The following is a 15,580-nucleotide window of genomic DNA, read 5'->3' as shown; positions in this document are numbered from 1 at the left end:
GAATAGAAAAATCCCAGAATTTTCATGTGCAAAATTATCTCTGAATAGGACCATACTCTCAGGGTGCACACTCTCTTAAATCATTCCTAATATTGTGTATTCCCTCCTCTGTAGATCTCTGTAAAACTGTGCTGTCAATCAGGTTGTCTTGATTTTACTTCTATTAATCCTTTCCACTGTTTCTAATAATGCATACCACAGGATGTGTTTTACAAATTTATATGTATATGCATTGTGTGTGTGTGTGTGTGTGTGTGTGTGTGTGTGTGTGTGTGTGTGTGTGTGTGTACCTAGTAAGTTTGTGGCTGGGTGACTAAACAAAACCACGGGGTCATGTGCACTGCAGGACTTCTTAAAGCCTTGACAATACCTGATGTGGGAGACCATCAAGAGCCTTCTTTCCCAGGGCATCCAATAGGATGGGTTGTATGTGGCATCTGTGTTGGGATAAACTCATAATCATTTAGAATGCTAAGATCTTTGGTCATGTGGGAATCTACTTGGCGATGTGGGGGAGAGGGTTTGTTTTGTTTTGTTTTTTCCTTAAAGACTTCCTGGTAGTTTTAGTGGTCTATAGGCTCAGCTTCTTCTGCTCAAGACTCAGCATTTAAGTCTTTGTAGATGTTCATATTCTGAGTTCTGAGAATAGAAGTTTGTAAATCCTGCTTATTTGCAGATAAGTAATTTTTATTCCAGAGAGATGGTCAGAAGCATTAGGGAAACCACCTAGGAGCTTGGTATTATAGTAAAAGATGCAAGATCTCATCCTACCCACCTCAGTTAACTTACGGTCACCACAACAGTGCAATGTAGAGGCTTAAACTGCTGTTAGTCTGTCTTTGTGTTTCTGGAACTCAGAAATCTGAAGTAGGTTCCCGGGGGTTCGGGTGGTGTAGGGAAGAATGCTTCACCTGGTATTCTTAGCCTCCACAGGCCACTCAGAGTCCTCGGCTCGTGTCCTCACCCTTCATCTGCAAAGCTAGCAGACATGTCACCCCCTGCCTTCCGTTCTCACACTCCTTTTCTCTTGCTCCCTTCTACCCCCACTTTTCCCTTACAACATGTCATTCCATGGGCCTGTGCATAGAACAATATAATCCTTCTCCTTCAAGACCCCTAACCACATCTGCTTTGTCATGTGAGATGGCATTGGTTCCAAGCACTGGTGCAAGGACATCAGGGTGGGATCAGGTGGGTTTTTTCTACCAATCATCTCCTCCTTCTCTTGGAATTGATAGAGCACCTTAATGTATTTAGGAAGCCTCACAGAAAATAATCTATTTCATTTTGTATAACAGCCAGTGTTCTTCATATTTATTTAATTAAGGGACTCTTTTTTTTTCTTCACAGGGCACACATTTTGTCTAAAACAAAAAGCAGGTTTATTTTATTTTAGATTATCTGTCTGTCTGTCCATCCGTCTATCTGCATGTGTATATATGCACATGAGTGCAGGTGCCCACAAGGGCCAGAGGAGACCATCCTCTGGAGACAGAGTTCCAGGTAGCTGTGAGCTGCCTGGAATGGGTCCTGGGAACTGAACTCAGGCCCTCTGCAGGAGCAGTCATTCCGTGCTGGTAACTGCTGAGCCATGTCCAAGCCCGACTTCCTGTCTTGGTTTGAAGCTTCTCAACGCTGATCTCAAACTCAGCTTCTTCTCAGCACAAACATGCACCACCTACCCAGCTCCAGAGAGTTTTGAAGGAACCATCTTCCAGATACAAATGCTCTTTCTGATTTCTACTCATCCTCTCTCTGCAGACTTTAAACAAATTCTTTTACCTAGGGAGATATGTGGAGCCAAAGCACGGTGATCTTTCTTCTTTCCTCTGTCCAATCACAGTGTTTCCTCCCAGGGAGAACTTTACAGGGCTCTGTAGCTCTGGGATGGAGAACCTTTCCAGACAAAATGCCTGTCTAAATTCACATTGATGACATGTCTTTTAATCAAAGTACTTTAACCCACTATTCCACATGCCATTTAGAAATGTGTTTCTAATAAAACTTTTATCTTTTTAAAGATTAATAAATATCCAACCCAGGCTAGTCTTGGTATGAGCATTATGTCTGCTAAAAAGAAAATTATCAATCCTTAGGGGTTTAGTGCCACAAGAATTGTCCTTAAGTCTCAATTAACCTGCACACTTTAGTTGTAGATAATTAATGTGTGTTAATCAAGTATCTTAAAGCAATAAGAACCTACATGAAATTAAAATTCTGCAGGTGAGCCAAGTATTATGGCCCATTCCTATAATTCCAATACCAAAGAGGTAGGCATATGAGTATTGAAAGATCAAAGCCAACCTGGGCTACATAGACCATTCGTAGACTTTGTAGAATATTTCAATAAATTCAGGATAGGCTTATATAGACATTTAAAAAACAAAAACCACACGTGCTCTCCTTTAGTCACAAGGTGGATAGGAACAAAACAAGTTGGCTGTGGTTTTTCTAAGTTTCATCAGTGTGCTAGTCATACAAGGCATGTTCAATCTGTCATTTGTTGACCTTCCTACGTTCCACACAGTTTATGCCCTCAAGAACTGTGGTGACCTGGGCATAGTGATACATACCTGTAACCCAACTCTTGAGAGGCAGAGGCAGGAGGATCTTAAGTTCAAGTCTAGCTTATGCCACGTAAGATGTTCCAGACCAGCCTGTGCTACATAGCAAGACCCTGTGTCTTTGTGTGTGTGTGTGTGTGTGTGTGTGTGTGTGTGTGTGTGTTTCAAGATGGACCATGCCCAGAGCCTTGTGCTTTCTAAGGAAGTGCTCTCCCAATAAGCTAAGTCCCCACCCCCTGTGAGACTCCCATTTCAAAAATAAAAATAGACAAATAAGTAAATAAATAATAAACAAGTAAGCATTTGTTAGTAACATTTCTTTTTTTTTCTTTTTTTCGGAACTGGGGACCAAACCCAGGGCCTTGCACTTTCTAGGCAAGCTCTCTACCACTGAGCTAAATCCCCAACCCCTGTTAGTAACATTTCTTAGCAGAGTTCTTTTGACTTTCTCTCCAATTTCTGATATCTATGGTGAAAGTTGTACATACGGGTAATGATAACCACAACACAACACTGCCTGGCATCTTTAACATACCACAATTTCCAATTATCTTGAAAGTGAAAATAATATATCTTAGACTCAATAAAGTGGATCCTGAGACTCGGTTTAAGAAAGTAGTTTCATGACCAACTGTCCCTATGTCTCTGGAAAGGAGATTAATTACATTCTGGTCACTACGTAATAATTCTCTGGTGTAAGTTGCAAAACTGAATAGTTCCCATGGTACCAGAAGCTACGGGGAAATGTTTGGTAAGTAGTCAAGTCGGAGAGGCCGTATGCATGGAGGAGGTCTAAGATGGCACGATTTGGTCTGGATGAGAGGAAGACACTGCCACTGAGGAGTGAGCATGGGTGCCATTTAAAGTTCTCAGGATGGAAGGCATATGTGAAGAGGCCAAAGCAGATGGTGGTTTGGCATTGTTGGTGTCTGTGTCCCCAGTTTTTCCTTATGCTGTCAAGAACAGTGGTGAGGGCTATCGAGAGTGATTCAGTTATTATGACGAACTGAGTTTAATCCTTGGGACCCACATGGTGGAAGGAGAGAGCCGAATCCCACAAACACACACATGACCGTAACACCCATGCCCACACCATTGCACAGAATGAATAAATGGATAAAGAAAGAAAGAAAGAGAGAGAGAGGGGGAGAGAGAGAGAGAGAGAGAGAGAGAGAAAGAGTGTAATCTAAAGTTAACAAAAACATTGGTGACTAGGGTATGGTGACACTTGGGAAGATCTGGGGTACAGTTTAGTTAGTGTAGTTGTGGATGTAGGCATGAGGTTTTGCTCTAAGGATAGAAGTTCAACTTAATGTGTGTTATTTGCAAACAAACAAACAAACAAACAAACAAACACCAAAGTAACAGTTCTCACGTTCCTGCATGTATCTCTTTACCCATAGGTCCTCATGTGTTTAGCTCCAAGAGTCTCGCCCTTCAAGCCCAGAAGAAGATCCTGAGCAAGATAGCCAGCAAAACTGTGGCCAACATGCTGATCGATGACACCAGCAGCGAGATCTTTGATGAGCTGTACAAAGTCACCGAAGAACACACCCACAACAAGAAGGAGGCCCACAAGATCATGAAGGATGTAATAAAGGTGGCGATCAAAATTGGTATTCTCTACCGGAACAAACAGTTCAGTCAAGAGGAGGTTGTGATTGTGGAGAAACTCCGGAAGAAACTGAACCAGACCGCCATGACCATGGTCAGCTTCTACGAAGTGGAGTATACCTTTGATACGAATGTGCTCTCTAAACTTCTGCATGAGTGCAAGGACCTGGTCCATGAACTGGTACAGCGACACTTGACGCCCAGAACCCACGGACGCATAAACCATGTCTTCAACCACTTCGCTGATGTGGAATTCCTTTCCACTCTCTACAGTCCGCACGGAAACTGCAGGCCCAATCTCAAGAGGATTTGCGAAGGAATCAATAAATTGTTAGATGACAAAATCCTCTGAATAGCTTCTCCTCTCGTGGACTTTGCTGCTTCGAAGTCAGAATATTCAACCTCCTCGCCCAGTGAGAATCAAGCAGCAACCCTTGCTCAAGATGTTCTTGTGTCTCCTTTATCACTCTGATGCTGATTCTAACCCAGGCTTGGGTGCGTTTACCCCCTGAGCACAGGCATGAGCTCCCAAGTCTAAATGAACTGTGTTTGCAAAGAACAGACGACTGGTCTGAGCACGAAGGCTGCTTTGCTCCATTCATCTCGTAGTGGAAGGCGCCCTGCGTTAGGATACAGAAGACATGGGTGTGGAGAGCAGCCCTGCCGCTGTTAGGGAAATCTGTGTTCTGGAGCTCCATGCCTCCTGACTACCTCACAGGGCTGTGGCAAGGACTGAACAGGAAACCTCGCACTCAGTTTTGTGAAACAGAGACCAGTGACTATATATAATAAACGGATGCGGCATAATATTTCGTAATTAGTGGGTTTGTTCGTGGCCAGTTGTCAGAGCATATTTAGTGATCACAGTACCAGAGAGGCTGAGCTAAAAGAATTATGACCAGGGGCGGGGATAGTGTGGACTGCAGACTGAGGCTCAGACAGAAAACTCTCAGGAAAGAAATAGAAGAAAAGGAAGAAAGAGTTCCTCGCCTCCTTTAAGAGAAACAAGAGTCAAGGTGACACTGCTCCCTTTACTCCGCATGTGACTTGAAGACACCCATTCAAGGCTGCAGCAATGACTCTCAGTTTAGGTAGAGCAATGCTCTTGTCGTCGTCTGGTTCTCTCTGGCTTCTCGGACTCTCCAGTGTCATCTACTCATCAGCCACCCTATGTCACGGCCTGCGTTGACTCGCTCTCTTTGTCTCCTCCATTCCTTTCTTCTTCCACAGACGTGTTCTGTTTGGATGAATAGGTTTTAATTTCCTTAATGAGATGGTAAATTCCGTCTTGTAGGGGGTGGGGTTGCTGCCCTTAAATCTTATTTATAACTGATCTGTAATCATTTTAAGTATTCGTCGCAGTATAAAGCTTCAGTAGATGTATATATTGCATTATCAAATCAGTGTAATTAGCAGATCTATCACAAATATTTATTTTTTCCGGCAGGAATATTCAGAATCCCTCCCTCTAGCTATTTAGTACTACATAGCACATTATTGTTAGCTATGACTGCCCTACTATGAAACAGAATAGCATAATTCTCCTATGTTAATGTGACTGTCCACCCCTCCCGGTCTCTTTCCCTCTCCACTTCTCAAATAACTGATGTTCGGCTCTTCATTTCTTAGATAGCAACTTTTGAATTATTTCCTGTCTGTGAATTGCCCGGTGTTTGTTCAATGTCTGTCTCATTTCACTTAACATAAAGTTTTGTAATTTTATCCACATGGCTGCAAATGTCAGAATTTTTTTTTTACAATAAAAAAAAAAAACCCATTCCATTCTGTTCAAATGTCACTTTCTCTTCGGATGCTCATCTGTTGATGGGTGTGTCGAGCCCGTGTATTAGCTATTCAAATATTGCTACAGTAAACATGGGAGTCCCTGTACCTGTCTTCAACACGGTGACTTCATTTACTTGGCATATGGAGCCCGTAATGCCGTTTCTGGGTCAGGGGGTAGTTTTACTCTTTATTTCATAGGAAGCGTCCGTTCTGTTTTCTGCAATGGCTGTTCCGCTGTGTATCTAAGCAACATCATATAAAGCTCCCGTTTCTTCCACATTCCTATTAATACGTGTCAGCCTTTGTCTCTTTTATATTATCCTTGTATCCTCAGAGAAGTGAAATCTCACTGTGATTTCAATGTGTGTTTTCCTAATAATTGATTAATTTAATAATCTTTACAAATATTTTGGCTATCAGTATGCCTCTTTTTGAGAAATTTCTCCTCTTGCCTTTTCCCATTTAAAATTCGGGTTGTGTTTTAATAAGCTGTTGAGATCTTTGGTTATATAATAGTAATGTATTATCAGAGTTAGTGACTAGGGCTATGTATTCTGTACATGGCTGAGCCCGAGAAGTAGAGCTGCCCAGGCCAAGATCTGAGTCAATTCCAGATGTGGGACCTTGAGCTACAGGATTTAATTTCCACTGTTAAACATTGGTTCTGCTTTGATTTATTGCGACTGTCCCTGGTTCTTCCCTCTTAGAATAAGAAATATGTAACTTGTCTGTGATTTTAAAGGAGCCCAATCTTTGGAATTTTAGAGAGACTTTGGGTACTTTAGAGAGGCTGAGCCTTTAAACACTGTGTGACTTCAAAAGCTATAGTGTGTCTTATATCGTGACATTGATCTTAGGATAAACAAAAAAGGAAAGGTTATGCACTAATAATAATGTTCTATCAGTGTCGAGCATGACAAGGGGTCCACTGACTTGGTTGAATGTTTGTCAACTTGACATAAGCTAGAGTTTTCTGGGAAGAAGGATATCTATTGAGAAAACACATACATCTGATTGTAGGCAAAAGTCTAGAGTATTTTCTTGATCAATGACTGATGTGAAAGGACCTAGCTTGATGGAAATGATACCACCCCTGGGTGGGTGATCCAAGACTATGTAAGGAATCAGGGCTGAGCAAACCAGGGGAACCAAGCCAGGAAGTAGCATGCATCCATGGCCTCTACTTTACTTCCTGCCTTCAGGCTCCTACTATGAATTTGTGCACTTAATTCCTTTCATAAAGATGTTAGTCTGTGAGAAGACGTAAATTCTTTCCTTCTCAAGTTGCTTTTGGTCAAGATGTTTTATCACGCCAGTAGAAAGCAAACCAAGGAATACGATAGTCCTTTAAGTATATATCCTGAGTACAACTTGAAGTCTGGGATGGTGGTCCTTCCAGCCCTCTTTTCACTGCTTAGGGGTTTGATTGTTGTCTTTTGTGCTTTCTTGTAACATTCAAGGGTTTTTTTCTGTAAAGAATTGCATTTGAATTTTGAGTCAATAGGAACGGCATTAAATCTGTAAATTGTTTTTTTGTAAAATGGCTGTTTTTACAGTGTTAATCCTGCCAACCCTTGAGCTCGAGAGCTCATCTCTTGGTAGAATCTTCCATGTCTTTTTTTCAGTGTCTTAAAGTTTTTATTATGGATTTATCCCATGATTTTTAAAGGCTGTTGTAAACTCGATTGTTTCCCTGATTTTTTTTTTTCTTGGCAAGCTTGTCATTTGTATTCAGAAAGACTATGGAGTTTTTCAGTGTTAAATTTGAATCCTGCTGCTTTTCTGAATGTGTTAATCAGGTGTGAACTCTTCAGGGTCTTCTCTGTATAGAAGAATATCATCTACAGACAAGGAGATTTGACTCCTTTGCATCTTCTCTATCGCCTTCACTTGTCCGATTGAGCTAGCTAAGACTTCCGGCACTGTAGTAAACATGGTGAGAAGGTGGGCGCACCTGATTTGTCCCTAATTTTAAAGAAAATGCCTTCAGTTTCTCTTTGCCCCCCACCCTTTTTTTTTAAGAACTAATTAACTTTGATTGAATTAGTTTTTCAGCTTAGCCATAACTTCTGTAGAAAGTTGGGAACAGCAAGTTCACCTATCGCAAGTTAATTTAAATAAGCCTCAAAACACCACAAACTTTCAAGTATCACCAGGTAGCAACCGCAAAACCAGAGATCCAAGGTTAGAACTATTTTCCAAAAAAATTACACAAGAAGAGGTCCCAAGGACATGAGTGCTGACCACTTAGAAAGAGACTTCTCTTTTATCTACTGCTGAGGTCTGAGTTTCCCAGAAGAGACTCTGTGGGACCAAGGGTAGATCTGTTAGCAGAGGGATCAATGCCAACTGCCTGGTGCCGGAGACACTTAGAGGCTATGATAAAGCTGGTCCATAAATATTAGAACAAGTATAAACTAGATTCAGCTGTTGCTGCTGAAGTAGAGAGGTGTTGCTATGGTGATACTGGAGCAAACAACACAAGCAGAACGTCTCCTCCCCCACTTCAGCCCAGCAAACTCCAGAACTGCAGAGCCCAGCAGGAATCCTGACAACGCAGAAATGTGGTCTGGAGGTCTAGTTCCAGTATCACACAACAAATATTGAACAGTGGCCTTTGAACTCAAAACTAAGGAACGGAATGACATAGATACCTAGGTATATAAAGTCACTTTGAGTAATTAATAAACGGAAGACAACTGTGGATCGCTAACTAATATAAATGAAGTTAAAAGCTGAGTCCCATGTATTGTGTTCTGAGTTTCTCTGTGTATTATTTATGATTCCACAGGATCAAGAAATTTCCCCCTTTTGATCTTATATTTTTAGCTTATATATTAATAGATTAGTTTGCACATTTTTATTTATGATAACACTTTTGCAAAAATCATCAACATAATTTTGCTTCTTAGAAGCAAATAAATAAGAATGAAAATAAATAAGAATTTTGTTGAATGAAAGTAGATAGATTATCAATGTTAAAAGAGCTGCCATGTTGTAAGTCTCCAATATAGTCACAAAATTACATCAAGACTCAGTAGGGGGAAAAGGCTCATGAGAATCAAATTTTTCAAATTTATGAACATGATTTAGTTTTTCCCTTTAAAATATCTAGGAAAAAAGTATTACAGGAAGGCAGAAAAACAGAACTGAAGGAAGGGAGGAATCCAGGTATATTTCCCACGTATCACTGATCAGATGGAAAAGAACAATAAATGAAGCATTAAATTCACACTACAGACATCAAATGACACACATGTATGTGTATGCATGCACACGCACACATAAGCATCACAGACACACATACACACATATAACACAGACATCCACTAACACACATGCATACACATGTAGCACAGGTGCATATACATATAATACAGCAATCCACTGACACACACACACACACAGAGAAAGAGAGAGAAACACATAACACAGACACACACATATAAAACACAGATATCCACTAACACACACATATACCTACATAACATATACAAAGAGGTCCACACACACAGAGATACATAACACAGATGCACAAATACACATACATTTAATACGTACACACACAAATATATGCACATAGAAACACACAGACACGTATACACAGAGACACACCCACACTTGAACGAACAAATACTTTGTAGAGAGAAGATAACTGTTTGTATCTAACTTAGATGTCCTTTGTGGTAATTTCATTAGTGCATTTACCATTAAGAAATAAAAAGGCTGTCAAAAAATAAAAAAGCTGTTATGACTTACTCATGCTTACAAAGTACACTGCTTCAGAAATATTAAAAGTTCAAGACCTGGCCTATGTCGGATTGAAGGGGGTAAAACCTAAGGCATTACTTTCACTTAGTAATGAGTAACAGTAAGAAGTTAGAGTGAGTTACAGAATTATGTCAGGACCAGGATCAACATAATCTAGCCTATGGAGTTGTTATAACCAAAGGCATGCTTCTGAGGAAAGGACCTTACAAAGGGTCCATCCATGAATTACATTATACTTTGCAAGCCTGAGACCATGGAAAGAATTGCCCAGCAAGAGGCAAAAATCTTTGTCAATAATTGAGGTTCACCAGGGTCCAGAAGAATTGTATCCAGACCTTGTGACCCAACTCTTACGAGGGCACCTTACACATGGTCCTGAGACAGAAAAGGTGCTCATAAAACAGATGATTTTTAAAAATGCTCACAAGACAGGTAAGGAGTCACTTGGGGGTTTATATGAGCTCTTACATTTATAAGAGACGATGAGATAATGTACACACATAGGTCCTAGACACCGTCAAGGTGTTGCTCTCGAAGCAGCCCTTAAGGAAGTTATATGCTTTGTGGGGGATGGGGCACCTGTTATACATGCAGAAAACCTTATTTTGCTTGTGACTATTACCACAGGATTTACAATTTAAAAACAAGCAGGCCCCAGTGCCATCTGGACAATCATCATGACCCCTGTTTGTGCCCACAATGTCAGAGAAGAATCTACTAGGTCAGTGATTCCTACTGGCATACAGATATACAGGACAATCTCTGGCAGGGCTGGGAAATGGAAAACGGAGTCTGCCCCATCAAACTACAAGGGCTATCTATCACCTTGTGAGTCCCCTAAGCCAAGAGGGCTGACAAATGACCCTCAGCCACCCAAGTACAGCACCAATCAGCTGTCAGGTAACCTCAGGCGGTGGAGGATTGGACCTCATTTCTACCACATGTCTTACACTAACCTCTACATGGGACTCCAAGTCATCCCTACTGGCACAGTAGGACTTATTTTAGGAAAAATCAATCAGATTCTGTGGTTACTACAGATTTTTCTAGGCATAATAGATGAAGATTATACAGGGGAAATAATAAAGTTCTGACTCAGTTTCCCCAAATTAATTTGATATTATACAGGAATTAAAAATAGTTCAACTAGTGATATTCTCCAACATTAAAAGAGGAGATGTGCCCATGGTTCATCCCCATCTGCCTGCTCATTGCTTCCAATAGAAAGTTCTTCTCCAGGCTATGAAATACAGTCCTACAATGCACCAGGAGTCTGTTGAGACTATCAAGCCTGTGTATAACAACAACCCTAAGCTTGTATCATTACTGTATGGATGGTATTCTAATCCACCATCTTGACTCCTAAATTGGCAGCTAGCTGTCTTTGTCCACCTCAAAAACAACTTTTAGGTCCATAGGCTTCAAATTATTCCAGAAACAAGCAAAGAGGTTCTCTAAACATCTCTAGTCCAACATCTAAGTATAGTTAGAGAGGAATATACTCTCTGCCTTCAAAATCTAGAAATCTGTAAAGATGATCTCAAAACTCTTAACTATTCTAAAAACCTGCTGGGAGATCATTATTGGCTCAGACTCTTCCTTAAGCTTACGACCCAGGAACTTTCTACACTTTTTCCAATTTTTAAAAAGGAGGTGGATCCCTTTTATTTCTGAGGCCGGGATGGCTTTAGCCAAAGTGGAATAGGCTGTGACCCTACTGGGCTGTAAGGCACTTTGGAATAGTTGTATTTGGAACAATGTGCCTCCAGGATTCTAAACCTTACTATGGTTGGTGGGAAAATCAATCTTAAGGGGGTGCAAATGTGCTATGGAAATGCTGGGTAAAAAGACAAACGTAATTATCATCCCATATTTAGAAGATCAACGTCAGTTCTGCCAACAGCCCACTACCTGGCAATGCTCTTTGGCTACTCACACTGCCCAGCTTGAGTCTCATTTTCCGCCATTCAGGTTGTTACATTTTGTATCTACTCACGGGTTTATTTTTGCCAAGATAGCACAGTCTCAACCCCCTCCTTTGGCTAAACTGTCTTTATGGACACCTCCGGCAATGACTTGCTGCCCGCACTCTTCCTCGAGTTCTGAAGTATGATGCATTCTGCACTTCAGCTCAACAAGCAGAACTCTTGCAGTCAGCATGATTTTAGAGATGTCTGCTTTTCCCATCAATATTTGCAGTGACAGCTCCTATGTAACAGGAGCCAATATTGGTTGAACCGCAGATCAAGAGTTGTACCATTGCCAGGTGTGGTCCCACACTCTGCCTTGCTGCTGTGATGTGAGACTGATACCTTGAGAAGGTGAAACAGAAGTGCTAGATTACATTTACCCTATGCTGCCATTGGGTGCTGGGCTTGTGGGACATGCCAATGAGCCACTCAGAGGGCGGGAGAACGCAGCCTGGGGAGAAATGGCACAGGCTGAGGCCGAAGCTGGGGTTCCCAAGCTCCTGGGGGTCCAATAGCCACAGGAAACTGCATGGAGTTGGAAATAAGAGAGAGAGGGCTAAAGATGATGATGAGTGGGGGCAAGGGTGGTGCTGGGGGTTCCCACACTCCCAGATATACAAATGCCAATGGAAATCAGAGCAAGTCCAAGAGTGTGGAAGGGCCTTCTGTGGGAGACGTAGATGTGGAGCTCTGTAGATGAAGGCTTCCTCCATGGTCCCCATGGCAGTTCTTGATGAGAAAGACCATCCATGCTTGTCCATACCGTTTATTGACTGTTCGTCATGAAAAATGGGTGCTTACCACTTTCTCAGAGTGTACCATAGATTAAATACCTTTTGCAGGAAGGAATGTCTGGGAGGGGAAGCTTATTGGCCAAGACCTTGGAGCTCGTCTAGATACCTCATTAGCATGAAGAACTCTATTCTCACCAACTGGACCATTGGTTACCTTCCTATGTAGGGAGTGTGTTCACATGTTCCAGGACAGGATTGGTAGGGAGCAGAGGAGTGCCTACCATCCTCAGACGGGTGCCTGGGTGCTGGGGCTCTGAACTCATTCAACCTTACCAAGTTTCCTGGCACAGTCCACTGCCCCACAACTCCTCCTTTTCTTTCTTTTTTTTTTTTAATAAAGGAAAGGTATCATTGTCTCTTATGTTATTTATAGTGACAATTTTGGGTGGGGTTGGATATATGAATCAAAATAAAACACAACATAAGCCAGAGGGGCTAATGAGGGGTGGGGGCTAGGAAGACAAGGGGTTATTGAACCAATTCATTGTCCAGTGGATTGAAATTGAGAGTGAGTCTGTAAAGAGTCTGTGAGGGTATTAACATTGGTTCTAAACAACAGTTGATTTATCTGCATAGACATATTGTTTTCCTTACTATCATGTAAATTTCCCCAAGTTTGGTAGTCATTAGGCTCTGGTAAGAGAGTTCAACAGTCAATGGATGGTCCAAGGTTGTCATCTATGGGTCTCAGTCTCTGCTTATCTCTGAAGTCTTCAGTCAGATGATGTGTCTGGACAAAGACAACTTCATTGCCCCAGGCAGGTCCCTGGAGAAGTCAGGTAGGTCTCCATCTGGCCTGTGGTGACAGCACTGTCTTTCCCCTTTTGTAGAGATAAGCCTTAGAGTAATCACAACAGCGGAACAGAACTCCAGCAGGGGGATGTCTGTACAGGGTGGTATAAATGTTATGCCTGTAACAGTTTGATTAGGAGGACATAAGTGGTCTGTTGCTATGGTCCTAGAAACAGGCGAGGGTGTTTGAGGAAGAAAGTATCATATTAATTATCTATCTGGGATAGGCAGTAACAGCTTGTCTGTAAAAGGAAACTGGTTGCTAATTAAGAATTAAGTAATAGTTATCAACTTAGTTGGTTTGGCCTGTGAGAGTAGATTAAATATGATTTTTGAAGTTTAAAAGAAATTTTAAACAAACTGAAAAAAAATTAGGGAAATTTTAGGTTAAAAAGCACAAACAATGTTTCAGGGGTTCCAGTTAGGGAGAAAAACAAATATTTAAATAAAGAAGTTGAAAATTTTAGGGTTAAGGGTTTCAGGTGTGTGTTTTGGTTTGGTTTGGTTGTTTTTTATTTATTTATTTTTTTAATTCTCAGAAGCAAGGTTTCATTTATTGTTTTTGCTTGATAGGCTCTTTCCACCTAGGGGGAGGGGGAGTGACCATACCCCAGCTGTTGACTGTTTGCTCTAGCAGGCAAACCCCCATGCCCGCCTGCCCCCAACCTTCCTGCATGCCTTTAAACCCGGCCTCTAATGGCAGAGGCAGTTAGAGCTCTGTGAGTTTGAGATCAGCCTGGTCTCTATAGTGAGTTCCAGGACAGCTAGGGCAAAGAAGAAGAGGAAGAAGGAAAAAGAAAGAGAGAAAAGTAGGAAGGAGGGAAGGAAGGAAGGAAAGAAGGAAAGAAAGAAGGAAGGAAGGAAGGAAGGAAGGAAGGAAGGAAGGAAGGAAGGAAGGAAGGAAGGAAAGGTTATACCATCTTTCCCACAGGGCCCAGGAACTCTGGTGTCGCCACCGGAGTCCTTCCTGTGTTGGCCTTATTCAGTCACACTCAAGTGTCCCCAGGCCGTTGGCTGAAGGAAATGCTCAAGCTGATGCATGATGCGCTTCTGTGCTGCCCTGCAATCTGTCCTGATAAAAGCCCATGAGAGCCATGATCCGTAACATCAAAACACTGCCTCTTTCTGAAAGGAATTTGCTGTTTCCCCAGAACAAGCTGGGCAGACAGTTAAGCAGTGCACTCGCGTGTCCCTCCCTCTCCAGCCTGTCAAGCATGGTGGCATTAACCCCAGACGATTACTTGCCAATGCTCTTTGGCAGGCAGAGGTTACTCGTGTCTCCCCTCTGAGAGAGTACAATTTGTGCTCACTTCTGTTGATACTTCTTCTCATCTAGTTTATGCCTCTGCTTGCATGGAGGAAGCTGTAAAATGTATCGTTGCTCATTACCTCGCTCCATTGGCTGTCATGAGCCATCCACAGCACCCCAAGACAGACAATGCCCTTCTTATACATCTGCATTTGAAAATGTTTGTGCCCCACATAAAATAGCTCACAGCGAGGACATTCTTGAGCACATGCACAGAGGGCCTTAGAATACTGTGGTAGATCCAGAGAGACGTCAACCGGAGCTGTTGATTACACCCTTTTCAACAGAGGATCCAAAACACTGTGCTTTTAATAGCCGTACATAAAAATGAAATAGTCCAATCCTCTGTCGTGAGGTTCATTCTGAAAGTAAGGGACAATGCTTACAAACGATTTTAGCTCCTCTTGGCTCTGCCATTTCACTGCCACGGAGATCTATACTGTGATGTACCAACTGGTGAAACTACAGCTGGAAAGAGAAGGCATTTATGTTGTAAGAATGTTATTGAGGGCTCCACTGATGTGGATTCCAAGTTAACAAATGGTGCTGAATTGAGGAAGATGGCAATAATGAGATCACCGAATCCATACACAGGGCTTCAGTCTCTTAACTACTATGCTGAGGTAACATGATAACTGCGCCTGGACACAAATCAATGTAAATGGCTCCCTGAACAAAGCACTTAAGAAAGGCATGCTAAGTAGAGCTCACAACAGGCTGTCAAAAATAATCTAACATTGGGGCACAGAGTCGAGGCAGCAGAATTCTAGTTACACATTAAAAATGACTCCTGTAGGGAAGTGAGCTTCTAGCTGATTACAAATGTATTGTTTTAGAATAAAACAATTTCCAGCTGGGCTTGGAAATAAAACATAGTGTCTTGGTTTATAAGAATAATTGCCTACCATTCCTCTTTATTAAATCTTCATGAATCAAACACCCGGATTTATTGCAGTAATAAATTTTAATAGATGAGATTCA

General features: G+C 41.8%; 1 protein-coding gene across 2 annotated transcripts in view; it reads left to right on the top strand.

The window, feature by feature from the left end:
- Tnfaip8l3 (TNF alpha induced protein 8 like 3) overlaps nucleotides 1–5,955 on the top strand; it is a 42,005-nt gene extending 36,050 nt beyond the window's left edge. For both annotated transcript variants that reach the window (NM_001399312.1, XM_039082372.2), the window contains exon 2: nucleotides 3,968–5,955. In NM_001399312.1, coding sequence (NP_001386241.1) covers nucleotides 3,968–4,530 — 563 coding nt within the window. In that variant the 3' untranslated portion in view covers nucleotides 4,531–5,955. The remainder of the gene's footprint in view (nucleotides 1–3,967) is intronic.
- The last annotated feature ends 9,625 nt before the right edge of the window (nucleotides 5,956–15,580 follow it).

The sequence above is a fragment of the Rattus norvegicus genome, chromosome 8 (assembly GCF_036323735.1).
Source record: "Rattus norvegicus strain BN/NHsdMcwi chromosome 8, GRCr8, whole genome shotgun sequence".
NCBI lineage: Eukaryota > Metazoa > Chordata > Mammalia > Rodentia > Muridae > Rattus > Rattus norvegicus.
The sequence above is the reverse complement of the archived record's forward strand: the minus strand, read 5'-3'. Positions and strand labels throughout refer to the sequence as shown.